General features: G+C 48.5%; 3 protein-coding genes across 3 annotated transcripts; 2 read left to right on the forward strand and 1 right to left on the reverse strand.

Moving 5' to 3' along the window:
* Positions 1-61: 61 nt before the first annotated feature.
* On the forward strand, positions 62-5086 carry SAMD00019534_102440 (hypothetical protein; the record flags this gene model as incomplete). Its single annotated transcript, XM_012894495.1, has 8 exons — positions 62-1434; positions 1507-1594; positions 1684-1787; positions 1871-4100; positions 4170-4461; positions 4534-4566; positions 4643-4836; positions 4901-5086. 8 exons carry the CDS (start codon positions 62-64, stop codon positions 5084-5086), a joined length of 4500 nt encoding a protein of 1499 aa, XP_012749949.1.
* Positions 5087-5443: 357 nt separating this feature from the next.
* On the reverse strand, positions 5444-6136 carry SAMD00019534_102450 (hypothetical protein; the record flags this gene model as incomplete). The annotated part of the gene is made up of 1 exon (XM_012894496.1): positions 5444-6136. A coding segment is annotated over one exon (693 nt), but the record flags the coding sequence as incomplete, so codon positions are not given.
* A 2598-nt stretch (positions 6137-8734) lies between these two features.
* On the forward strand, positions 8735-10376 carry SAMD00019534_102460 (hypothetical protein; the record flags this gene model as incomplete). The annotated part of the gene is made up of 2 exons (XM_012894497.1): positions 8735-8945; positions 9055-10376. 2 exons carry the CDS (start codon positions 8735-8737, stop codon positions 10374-10376), a joined length of 1533 nt encoding a protein of 510 aa, XP_012749951.1.
* Between the last annotated feature and the right edge of the window lie 2331 nt (positions 10377-12707).

Here is a 12707-nt window from a genome sequence, read left to right on the forward strand (position 1 = left end):
AGACAACGGCTACGACGGCAACACAGCCTGCAAAGCACACCACATCTTTCTTCGCGAAGAAATGAACGGAAAACACACAACTACCACGACCACGACTACTCCCGCGACCAAGAATACTACTCCCGCGACCACGACATCAACAACGACAAAGTCATCGCGAACACCTCAACAGAGGTCAGATGAGATATTGAAGAATGTTACGAGGTTGTATTACTCGGTCACTGTGGACAACTTTAAGCGCGAGCAAGAGTTGGAGGGTTTGAAGAGACAGCAGAGGGATGTCCAGACAAAGATTGATGCGTTGGAGCGCACCACAACACAGTACAAACACAATAGCGATGCGGAACTGGACGCGCTCAAACGTATGATAGCCAAAGAGAGCGCCAGACATATCTTCATGGAGACAATGATCAAACGGCTGCGGGATGTCGCAGGGCCGAGCAAACAGCAGCAGCAGCAGGGCGTGAATGGGCAGTACAACAGTCAACTTCGCGAGCTACTCGACTTTCAGAGCCAGATAAACGCGACTCAGAAGAGCATGGCCGAGTTGATCAAGACATCGACGGCCAAGGAGGAGCATCTCGACAACTTTATACGCGACCTGGAGAGCAGGGTGAGCGAGCTGGCAAAGCGACGCGAAGAGATGGACCGCGCGGCAAAGAACAAGAAGGAGGTTGACCTGCTGATACAACGTCTGGAGAAGGACAGCTCGACCATGTCGCTCAAGGCCAGCGACATCATCGTCAACATACAACGCTCGTATGAGCGCACACAGGCGCCAGACGACCTCGAGCTGTCCGACCTCAAGCGCAAGCATGCCGTGCACAACAACGTCGTTCAGCTGCTGCCCGGCTCGCCAGGGTCCCCGTCGTCGCGCCCGACTGTCGTGTCCCCCAGCCGCGACACTGGCTCCCCGACCAAGGACTTCCGGTCGATCCTCCAGAGCCAAAAATCCTCGCCAAACCAGACACATCGATCATCGCCCAACCTGCACAATGTAGTCGTCAGCTCAAACAACAAGACGCCATTGTCCTCGAGTGGCGGCATCAGTGCCAGTGCCAAGGACTCGGGCGTCAAAGTTGCCAATGTTGGTGGCGGTGGCGCCAGCAACAGCAGCGAGAATCTAAAGACCTCGAGCGCAGTTGGCTCCAAGGGCAGTGGCAAGCCTCAATCGCCAGACATTACAGCCGAGCGATCAACACTATCTCAATCAATCACCATCCAGACCAATCAATACCCCATCACACTGGATATTCAAGGCGAGCTACACTACAGCACATACAGTCTGGCGCAAGACATGATTGGCTCGCTTCGCCAACGCTTCTTTGAGCAGCTTGGCCGCGCCATCCTCGACCCCCTGGACATCCGCACCGTGGACGACCTCTCCATCAAGACATCATCACATATTTATTTCTCCGACGAGAAGGCCTATGTGTAAGTTGTGTTGGGTCCATCGCGTAGCCAACTGATCACTCACTCACGCACTATCCAATCCATCAATCACAGCAAGTACATACCTTACTTCGCGGACCAAATCAACCAGACAGACGACAAGTCACTCAATCCTGTACTTTACATTGTATCAAAGAAACATGTAAGTTAGGCCATCACACTTTGGAATCATTCCAATCACTCAATCAATCATACTCACTCTCCACTCTCTCTACCATTGTCATGATCCAGGAAACACTATTTAACCATCAGATCAATCAGATCCTGGAGAACTACAACGAATCAATCAAGACAACCAACGAGGAGTCTATTTACTTTAGGAACAAGATGATAAGGTATGATCCCACTCCCTTTGGAATCATTCCAGTCTATCACTCACTCACTCACACACTGGAATAATCCCAATCCAATCACTTAGCTTCCTAGACTCGATAAACAAACAGAGAAAGAAACAGGATGGCGAGATCAAGTCATTCAGAGGCCCAATGCTCAATCTTATTAGCAAGCTGCGAACAGAGACACAGGCATCCAACTCATTGAGCAACAGTGGCAATTACTCAAAGACCATGCCAAACCTGACATCACAGGCACAGCAGCAGATCATACAGATGGCCAATCAGCTGTCACCGCGAGGTGCCGGCTCTGGTCAAACACTGAGCAGCTCCACCGAGATATCAAACGCAACATTCAACGACCTGAGCGGGTGGAAGTCATGCTCGCCGTCCAATCGCCAGACAAGCACTGCGTCACACGCAGGCATCTGCACGATCCGCATATTCATAAGTCACGACATCATCAAGACATTCCAGTGCCACGTGCAGACATCTGTGGGCGACCTCATCGACAGCATATACTCCAAGTTTGCCAAGATCATCCAGATGTCGCACAAGGTGTCGGCGACTCTGCCATTACACGAACTCAAGACGATGTTTGTGTACAAGATCCGAGGCCTTGAGATCTTCCTGCTCAATCAATCGATGCCGCTGTCGTCCATCGACTTTATCAACACAAAGTCGCGTCGTCAGAAGAAGATCGACCTGCTGCTCATCCCCAAGAGCTCGATGGACGCCGTGCAGCAGCAGACGCTGGCCGCGGCCAACTTTGACTACCTCCAGATGAACAAGCCACACTCGCGCGAGTCGCTCGAGATGGACCTAGACGACTATGCGCTCGACCCCTCCACGCCCAACCTCTCGCACTCAGTCACAAAGCGATTCCGTCTACGCATTGGCGGCCTCAAGAACTTCTACACTGAGAAGAACCCCGGCCTGTCGCCGGCGCGCTCGCCACGCCTCTACATCTGCTGCCAGATGTACCACTGCGGCTATCCGATTGGCGAAGAGATGCAGTCCACACAACTGCCACTCACGTCCAACCCGTCTTGGCTCACATGGGTGGAGAACGGACCTTCGTACAACAACATCCCCTCCAACACGACCATGTGCCTGCAGATCAAGGCCAAGCAGTCAGGCGTGCGCGAGGACGTTGTGGTGGGCTGGGTCAACTTCCGCGTGTGGAACTACCAGAACCGTCTCAACTCGGGCTTCCACTGCCTCAGCACGTGGGACACCAAGCCAGACCCGATCGGCACGCTTCATGAGAACCACACTAAGCCCGACGCCATCACGCTCTCCTTTGAGATCGAGATGACGGCGCCGCCCATCATATATGCGCCTCTGCCCAGTCCCACGGCGTCCCTATCGAGCGCGATGGCGTCCAAGCAGCAGCAACTCACCAACAACATCAACAACAGCAACCTCCAGCTGTCGTTTAGCGAGATGCAAGCGCTGACGGCCATCATTGAGAAGGACCCGCTGTCGGACCTGACGCAGGAAGAGCAGGACCTGTGTTGGAAGCATCGATTCTATTGCAAACACATACCAAAGTCCACGGCCAAGGTTATCCTGTCTGTGCCCTGGAACACGCCGGCGTGTGTGCAAGAGCTGTACCATCTGCTTGCCGACTGGTCGGCCATGGAGCCCGTCGACTGCCTCGAGCTCCTGAGCTCCAAGTTCCTCGACACCGAGGTGCGTCGCTTCGCCATCCGCAACCTGCGCCGCATCACTGATGCCGAGCTGTCGCTCTACCTTCCCCAGCTGGTGCAGGCGCTCAAACATGAGCCCAACCACTACTCCATCCTGGCACGCTTCCTACTTCGTCGCGTGCTACTCAATCGCCAGCAGATTGGACACGTCTTCTTCTGGCAGATCAAGGCCGAGATCTCCAATCTGAACCAGGCCACTCACTCTGAGTGGGTAGAGCGCTACTCCCTGATCCTGGAGGCATTCCTCAAGGGCAGTACCACACGCATGGGCGACATATTCAAACAGTTTGAGTTCTACACCAAGATCAAGGATGTGGCGATTGGCGTCAAGGCAGTGCCGGCCACCAAGCACAGGGACTATCTGGGGACCGCGCTCAACGCTCTCAAGCTGGCCAACGACTTCCAACTGCCCATCAACCCAGAGCTACGCGCCAGAGGCATCGAGGCCAGCTCATGCAAGGTCATGCACTCCAAGACCCTCCCTCTCTGGATGTCCTTCTTCAATCATGACCCACTTGGAGACAACATCACCACCATCTTCAAGGCAGGTGATGACCTACGCCAAGACCAGTTAACCATTCAGATGATCGACCTCATGGACAGAGTACGTTGTTGTTGATGATGATGATGGACGTGACATTGACTAACATAACTCAATCAATCACTCCCTTAGATGTGGCTAGCGGAAGGCATTGACCTCCAGACCATTAGTTACAAGTGTATTGCGACAGGTCCTTTTGAAGGAATGATTGAGGTGGTCGGTGAAGCGATGACCATTGCCGAGATCCAGAAGCTCTCGGGTGGTATTACAGCTGCCTTCTCTGAGACTGCCATCGCCAGTTGGTTGAAACAAGTCAATCCATCCGAGTTTGAGTACAACGTTGCCGTCGAGAACTTTGTCAGATCATGTGCAGGCTGTTGCGTGTACACCTTTATCCTTGGCATTGGCGATCGTCACAATGATAGTAAGTGTACCTCTGAAGTGTACCCTTATCCAATTACGGTCGGCTAACCCTCACCTCCCATCCATCACTCAGACATCATGATTACCAAGTCTGGTCATCTATTCCGTAAGTTGAACAATCGCGAGGCGAACATGTGATCAATCATTCTAATCAATCAAACATCAATCCATCAATCCATTAGATATCGACTTTGGTAGATTCCTTGGCAATGTACAGACTTGGAACGGTATCAAACGAGAGAGGGCACCATTCGTATTCCCTCCTTCCTTTGCTCATATCATTGGTGAACACTTCAAGACGTTTGAGGATCTTTGTGGCAAGGCCTACAACATTATTCGAAAGAAGGCGCATATATTCTTGAACTTGTTCCTCATGGTAAGTGTCTACAATGAATCCAACAATGCGTGCAGCCAATGACTGACTCTCTGTCCAAATATAGATGGTGTCGACTGGAATGCCTGAACTTAGTCACAGGGATGACATTATATACCTTCGCGATGCTTTGGCACTCGACCTCAACTCTGAGCAAGCCACTGCCAAGTTCTCTGAGATGATCCAAGAGAGTTTGAAGACCAGGGCAACCGGTGTCAACTTTGCTGTCCACATCCTTGCCAATCCCAACTAGGTGATCCATCATCAAGAGTGTGTATGAATGGCAATAAACTATGATCTGTTGATTGATTGGAATGATTCCAGTGTGATTGATTGATTGAGATGACTCATAGGTAATCTTCCATCCACCATCATCCATCCATCATCCTTGCATCCTTCCTTCCTTCCATCCTGCCAACTCCATCCTTCCATCTCTGCCATCTCTTCTTTCTCTTCCTTCTCTCTTCCTTCCATCTGAATACTAGACTGTGTACGTTAGGGGAATTTGTATTTTATTTGGTTCCAACAACAGTCGGGATCAACTGTTGATTGGACGCGGTTAGATTACACAAGGAGGTGTACTGTACCGTGCGCGAACGACAATTTAATGGCGGTCTGGGTAGGCAGCGCAGGAGGTACAGATTGGGTTTGTGTGCCATGGGTGAGTGAACTCAGAGCAGAAGTTGGGGTAGATGGTGTCGGTCTTCTGAGCGAGGATACCTCCGATGATCTGCATTGGGGCGTTGTTTCCAGAGAGACCGTAGGCGTTGGCGTTGATGGTGTTGGACAGGATTGGGATCTGGCCAAGGCACTTGTCACAGTAGAGGGTCTGGATGGAGGTTCCGTAGATGATCTTGGCAAAGCCCATCCACATGGCGGCGGAGTGGCACATTGGGCAGGACTCACCGGTGGTGTACAGGTAGTATCCCTCCCAGGTGTTCTTGTGATGGATGCGGGAGCAGTTGAGCATGGCGGAGATCTCTCCGTGCAGGATGGACGAGGTTGGGAAGTCGTTGAGGCCGAGACACATGATGGTTCCGTTGGGGTGGGTGATGACCGAGGTGAAGAGGTTGTTCTGGGCGATGGCGAGGTCGTAGGCAATCTGCATGTACTTCTCGTGGAAGAGACGCTCCTGGCGGGTGAGCATGTCTGGGGTCACGAGTGGGGTGTTACGGGGCTGGTAGAATGGCTCGCAGGCCATGACGGCAGCGACCATCAGCAAGACGAATGCAGCAATGATTCTCATTGTGATGTGTGTAGTAGTAATAATACTCGAAGTAGTAGTAATAATATAATACAGGTAATAGTAATAAAGTAATAGTAGCAATAATGATTATGAATGTTGATGAGTGAGGAGATTTAAAGGTTGGTGTCCGACCACTCTTCAGGCCAGTCCACGCCAGGCCAGACATACATTCAATCACCCAACACAACACAAGTGTGGAGGTCCTTAGGCGTCCTTCACCTCTCTGAATCTCTGGACAACACCCAGTGGCATCATACAAGCTCTCTTCTTGGCAGATGAGTGCCAGTGAACGTCTCTTCTTAAGATATTTACAAGTTCAAACTTCCCTCAAGAGGGAAGAAGCAAGTGAGAGACGATTGAGGACGATCGCTCAAATTTCCTGTTGTACAACAGGAATGAGAGAGTTCTCTTCAACTGTGGCAATGAATGTATCCACACACAGGCAAGTACTGTTGACGTAGTTGATTGTGAGTGAGGGATGATGGATAGACAGTGAGTATCTGGCGCGTGCTCGCTCACGTCCAATCGAGAGAGGATTGGGTGAATTCTGCGCAGAACGTCGCACTCAACGCGAGAACCGTTTGTAATCTGGTGAGATTGGTCACGTACGTGCGAGTGTGATGAGAATTGTGATTGTTTGTGATGTGGATTTTTCGATCACAACAGCGCGCTGAATGGGGCCATACCAGAAGTGTGGTGCAAAGGCCCTGAAAGGCTAGCCCCAAGACATCCGCACGCCATCTTTTGTGTTGTTCACCACACCTACTCGCGTGCCTTCTTCATTGCTTGTCTCCACCTGTCTCACTCTCCAGTGTGTATCTCTATTGTTTTCCTTGATTGATTGATCGCCATCAAACGATGTTATGATCAAGTTGGTACTGCACACCATCATGTGTACGTCCAGCCTATGATATGGAAGGAGGGTGGCTGATCGATCACATATCTAAATGTGAGGATTCGATTGATTGAAATGGAAGGTCGTCTGGTCTGGGCAAGTCTTTACCTTCCCTTTGTCGCCGGTGGTCAACTTGTGCCCTCCTTAACACAATGACTGAGCATTTCGTCATACAAGCAAACTAAAGGCCTATGTCTCTTTGTTTCGTACAAGGTTGCTCCAAACTCTAGTGTGCTCGCGATCATTGGGAACCTTATGGATTCTTCCCCTGGGTAAGAAGGACCGAATGAAATAATGATGTTGATAACTTGATCAAGTTGGTGAATAATTGATCAAAGGTCATAATTCCAATGATCACCATCTACATGTTTACAAACAAATAATAATGAATAGAAAACATCAATACAGTGAACAACCTTCATCCAGCCGGCTGTGAGTGGATGAGTGGGTCTATTGGTGAGGTGCACTAATGTAACAAGACCATCACCCACAAATTGACGAGTTGACGTTGGCTCACACAATCAACAACAATGACTAAGGGGAGAGACAACAAGAAGGAACATCCGGTCTTGTCTTCGGTATTATGTGTAACATCACCAACACTACTTGTGACTAAGCGAACAATAATTACATGTTAGCCATTAATAATCAGGGAGGTGGAAGTGAATGAAATGGCTATAATTAACATGTGATGGTGATGCAATCATATGACAGCCATTAGCCACTTCATGGATGGGCGTTAGTAGAGCGGGTACTGTGTGCATGCAAAGTTTGATCAGAAAAGCGATCTGAGCCAGCGCATCATCAGATATTTGTTGTTTTGCCAGTTGTCGGGTCGTGAAATGGGCGAGCGAAAGTTCAGATCTAAGGCCTGGACCACCAAAAGCCACACAAGACATGGTGGCATACCATCACACCTATTCTTACACTGTCTTTCTCATTATTAGGGTGTTGTTGTACAACACAACATAAAGGAAACTGTGATGAATAAAACGAGAAGTCGATCTTCAAGGCCACCGTGTCGATGACAAGCTAATAAAGCAGTTAGTACCTAAGGTAGAGTCTCTGTTGAAAAGCTCAGAAAAGGTACGGTTCCAGCACACTTCTCGACAAGGAAAGGCCGCTACGCATACTTCTAGTTGATTTGCCATACTTTGTATCAATCAACGTCCCTGCCATACCCTTCACAAGTTGTTGAATGATCATTCTTATTCACCACACACATACACACATAAACACTTGATCAATCACTCACTTATCACTCACCCACCTCTCCACCCCTTCACTGATTCGGGGTCACAAGGCCACATCACTCCCCATAACACAACTTCCACATACCCCATTGCTAAGGCCTAGGCAATCAATCGAGAGCAATCAGATCACACTTGTTTGAGCAAGGCAAAGGGCGTAGCATAGACAGTCTCCAGTGTGCAGACGATCATACCCAGCATCAACAACAGTATCAACCATCAACTTTAATTATTGGTTCAACCGGAAGCCTCGCGCCCTTCATTGACAATAACATCCAATCAGAACTCACAACATACACACACACTTTCATTCCACTCGCTCACTCACACAAAGAGTGATCACTCCTCTGATCAACAACCATCAGAAATATTATTCTGGGCTGTAGACTCAACGCATCGGGGCCAGTTCAGACAGAACCAATCAAACAAACATTCAATCAATCAATCAATCTATTAGAGCCCAACAACATCTTATAATAGTAGAGTAGTGTAGACGTAGATAATCAAGACATGGATGGATATGGAGTACTTAAGCGTGCTGCCAGTTTCAGGAACTATGCCAAAAGAACTGGACACGCAGTATATCATCTGGATCTTGGACGAACTGATGTCAACTACCATCCAAAGTACCAAAGATCCAAATTAGGTATCTTTGTCAGTATATTTGTGATTGTCGTAGTTGCATTCTTTGTCGTCTTTACCACAGGTCAATTCTCTAAAGGTACGTATTGTCTGGCGGCGGGCGATCGCTCATCACTTCTCAAACCCCCACTAACTCACCATATCCGTCCATCCCCTTCACTTGTCTACGCCCAAATCCATAATTATAGGTGTACCTGCCATTATTTATAACGCCAATATACCATCACAGTATGAGGAGATGAAGACACCGATGGTGGGCATAGGTGTGTCCTTCTCAAATGGCACATACTTTAGCGATCCAAACTACTTCACTGTCAAGTACTCCCAGGTAACAATCACCAACCATGACAGTGTACCGCGTGTAAAGGTTGGCCTCAACTCGACCACTTGCACCTTCTACCAGAACCCGCCCTCAGGAATGCCCTCTGGCTACGTGCCACCCATCTACACATCGGCGGCAATCTGCCCCGAGAAGCCCATCACAATGAAGGGTTCGTACGAGATGGACGTCTACCAGTATCTGGACATCGCCATCAATCGTTGCCAGTGTCCTCCTTTGCCGGCCAACTGCACATGTGTCAGTGATGCCGAGTTCAACGCGGTGTTCTTCAAGGACACCAACATTAACCTCATCGTTCAGGAGCGTAACCCATCCTATTCGATCTTTGCCAACAAGTTCTCTGTTGTGCCAAGCGCCGACTTCTCGCAGCCTCCCGTGCCACGTAACTTCACCAACGGCATGTTCTGGTACACATCTCGCCTGCACATCCAAAAGGTAGACGTAACCATCCAGAAGAAGACCATCTACATCGGCCCACGTTTCATCTTTGACTACAACGTCGAGACCTTCTACACGGTTGGTGGAACAGTGGCACGCACAGCCGACTACATGCCCCAGCCAACCAATGTGACCAACAACCTGTTCAAGGCGTACATCCGTCTGGATGACTATGATAACCAGGAGTACCGCCAGAGCCCTCCTCTGCTTCAGTTGGTCGGCTCATGGGGTGCGCTGTGGACCTTCTTCAGTTTGACCCTGCTCCAACTCGTACAGATCTACAACTACAAGAAGCATGAGCGCGAGAAGTCCATCGACAAGATGGTCACTGACTTGGTTCTTGGCTCGCCTACCAAAGGACATGATGGAAAGCCAATGTCCGATCCAAACAACAACAACAACAACAATAGCGGCAGCAGTCTTGGCGCGTTGGACAGCAACAACAACTTTTACAACAGCAGCGGCGTGTCCATCATGGTCAATCAGGTGGAGATGGGCGTGCTCAGTAGCGAGAACAGAAGGAACTCGAGGAACATCCTCAACGCCAGCTCCTCGGGCAGTCTTGATCAGTTGGGCTGGCCTGGTCCCAACAATAACGTCTCGTCATTTGGCATCAACTCCTCTACAGACTACAACAACGATAGTCTTCAGCCACCCAACAACAACTCTGTCAATATCAAGACCAGCGTAGACAGCAGCGCCAGCTCTGATGTCGACTCTCGACATATCTAAATCAACTTTCCAAATCGAGTGCCATCAATCACTCATCAATCATTCCACCCCCACATCACTCACTCATCAAACTATCATTCATCAGAGTTTATAACTCACCTCGCCACTTCCACTGTCATGGCGGCAGCCAACGCCAGCCTTTGCCATGACCATTTTTCCGAACCCAAACTCCTCCTCCCCTCCCGCTCTCTCATCCCATCATATCATCGATCCCTGCCGACTTCCACCATAATCCAAACTCTTGCGCACTGCCTCACTCACTCAATTATGGCGCCACTTTGGCCGGGCTTGGTGCCTGCTCTTTACAAGGAGCACGTTGTACAATGTTTACTTTTTCCATAGGTTCTTCTCGAGAGAGGGGCACTAGCTAGTCGGCCGCCCGACTAGCAATCCAGCCAGCTGCAGCCAACCATTTCAGCCAAGGACCGTTATAACGTATCATCATTCCATACATCATTTCATCACATCACATATCACATAACACAATCCATCCATCCAATCCCCAATCCCATCCAACGAACGGCACATACATATACATACTCAGCAACGCATTAAGCTGAATGTCGAATAAAACCCGATAGGTCACCAATCAATCATTCAATCAAAATGATTACCGTTTCCAACCTTTCAACTGATCAAAAGGCACACTTTAACATACTTATACACTATCCACACATTCATACATACACACTTTATATCTCTACTAGTAAGTTGTTAACAATACCTATAGGTCGTTGTAAACAAGTGAAGTTACATGTGATTGGAGGGTCACATAGAGTAGCCACCTTCTGCCTTTAGCCTATCAATCCGTTTAACACATTCACACACATAGGTTGATTGGATGTGAGTCGGGGTTTGGCCTGCGACTGTTTACGATCGGAAGGTTGTGATGTGGCACTATATCAACAAGGTAGCAACAAGGTGTGGAGCACAGTTGCTTGAGTTACCTAGTTTGGAATGTACGGCAGCAAGTTCATTCACATCACTTCACACTCTTTCACTCATTCACTCATTCATGATCAATCAGGTGATGGGATGAATGAATGATTGAATAGAATTGAATTGATGTTGACTGTGACCTTTGGATTCCTAAGTGTCCATGTCCCGCAGTTATGCAGGGCCAGCCACCATGGTTTAAACGCACAAGCATTATGGGTTTTCAACGGATGATTAATTGTGATTGGTCAATCACAATTGATCAGTGTGAGCAAATGCGGGTGGTTAATGGGCAGGCGTCCAGTGTCTCTTCAGGTTGGCTCTCGACCCAAAGTGAACTGTGCTATTCTTGTTTCGTGGACCTCTGTGGGGACCTTTGGCCAGAGACCACAAAAGACCACCAAAGGATCATTGGAGCCCACTCGACAACGGCCTAACAATAGCCCTACTGGTCCTCTCAAGTTGGTCTATTATTGGCTACAAACATCGAAGAGACGCTGATCAAATATGATATATTACCCAAGGTGTCCCGTGAGATTAATGTCATAATGCCCACAATCATTCAATGTAGTGAGAGTTCACTATACCTGCCGGCGGCTGGGTGGCAGGATGTGTGGCTGGCCAGTGTCCCTACAAGTAGGAGTAGACACTACTACTACTACTTACTTTTAAGGTACCTAAACAAACAGAATGTAATGGGCGGTCATGTACATACCCAAAGCAATCAACCAACGTTGGTTGAGCAACCTTCCCTCCTTCACTTACTTATTTATATATAGAGACAGTTACTGTCAATCAATCAAATCAAAGTAATAGACGAGTGACACAAATACGATCAACACTTACAATATAATCCACACTACTTCCATACATCAATCACAATGAACTTAGCATATATACTTAATAATACCAACTCATATGGTTCATCATCATCATCGGCAATCTATAATATACATGGAACCGAGTACTCTACACAAGGCAGTCCAACATTGTCTTCATCACCAATTACTATCCCTTCACAATACAATCACAATCACAATCAACATCATCAACTTCCAGTTTCCCCAACTTCATGCGGGCAAGAGTATGGCACTGGACATCCACTTATGATGGCCTTGCTCAAGAAAAAGATAAACGATACCAAGCGTATTGTCAATGACCAACCAAACTCAATCCGCATCCTAAAGGTTGGRATATCAAAGTCCAGTATCAATCTCCAACTCCAACTGCGTCCAATACAACCCAAACATCAACTATAACTACAACTATATCACTACTTCTTCCTCTACATCTACACCATCATCTCCACTATCATCACCATCACAATTACCATCTTCACCACAATCTTCATCTTTATCTACACCACCATCATCTCCACAATCTTCATCCTCATCA

The sequence above is a fragment of the Acytostelium subglobosum genome (assembly GCF_000787575.1).
Source record: "Acytostelium subglobosum LB1 DNA, scaffold: scaffold26, whole genome shotgun sequence".
Classification (NCBI taxonomy): domain Eukaryota; phylum Evosea; class Eumycetozoa; order Acytosteliales; family Acytosteliaceae; genus Acytostelium; species Acytostelium subglobosum.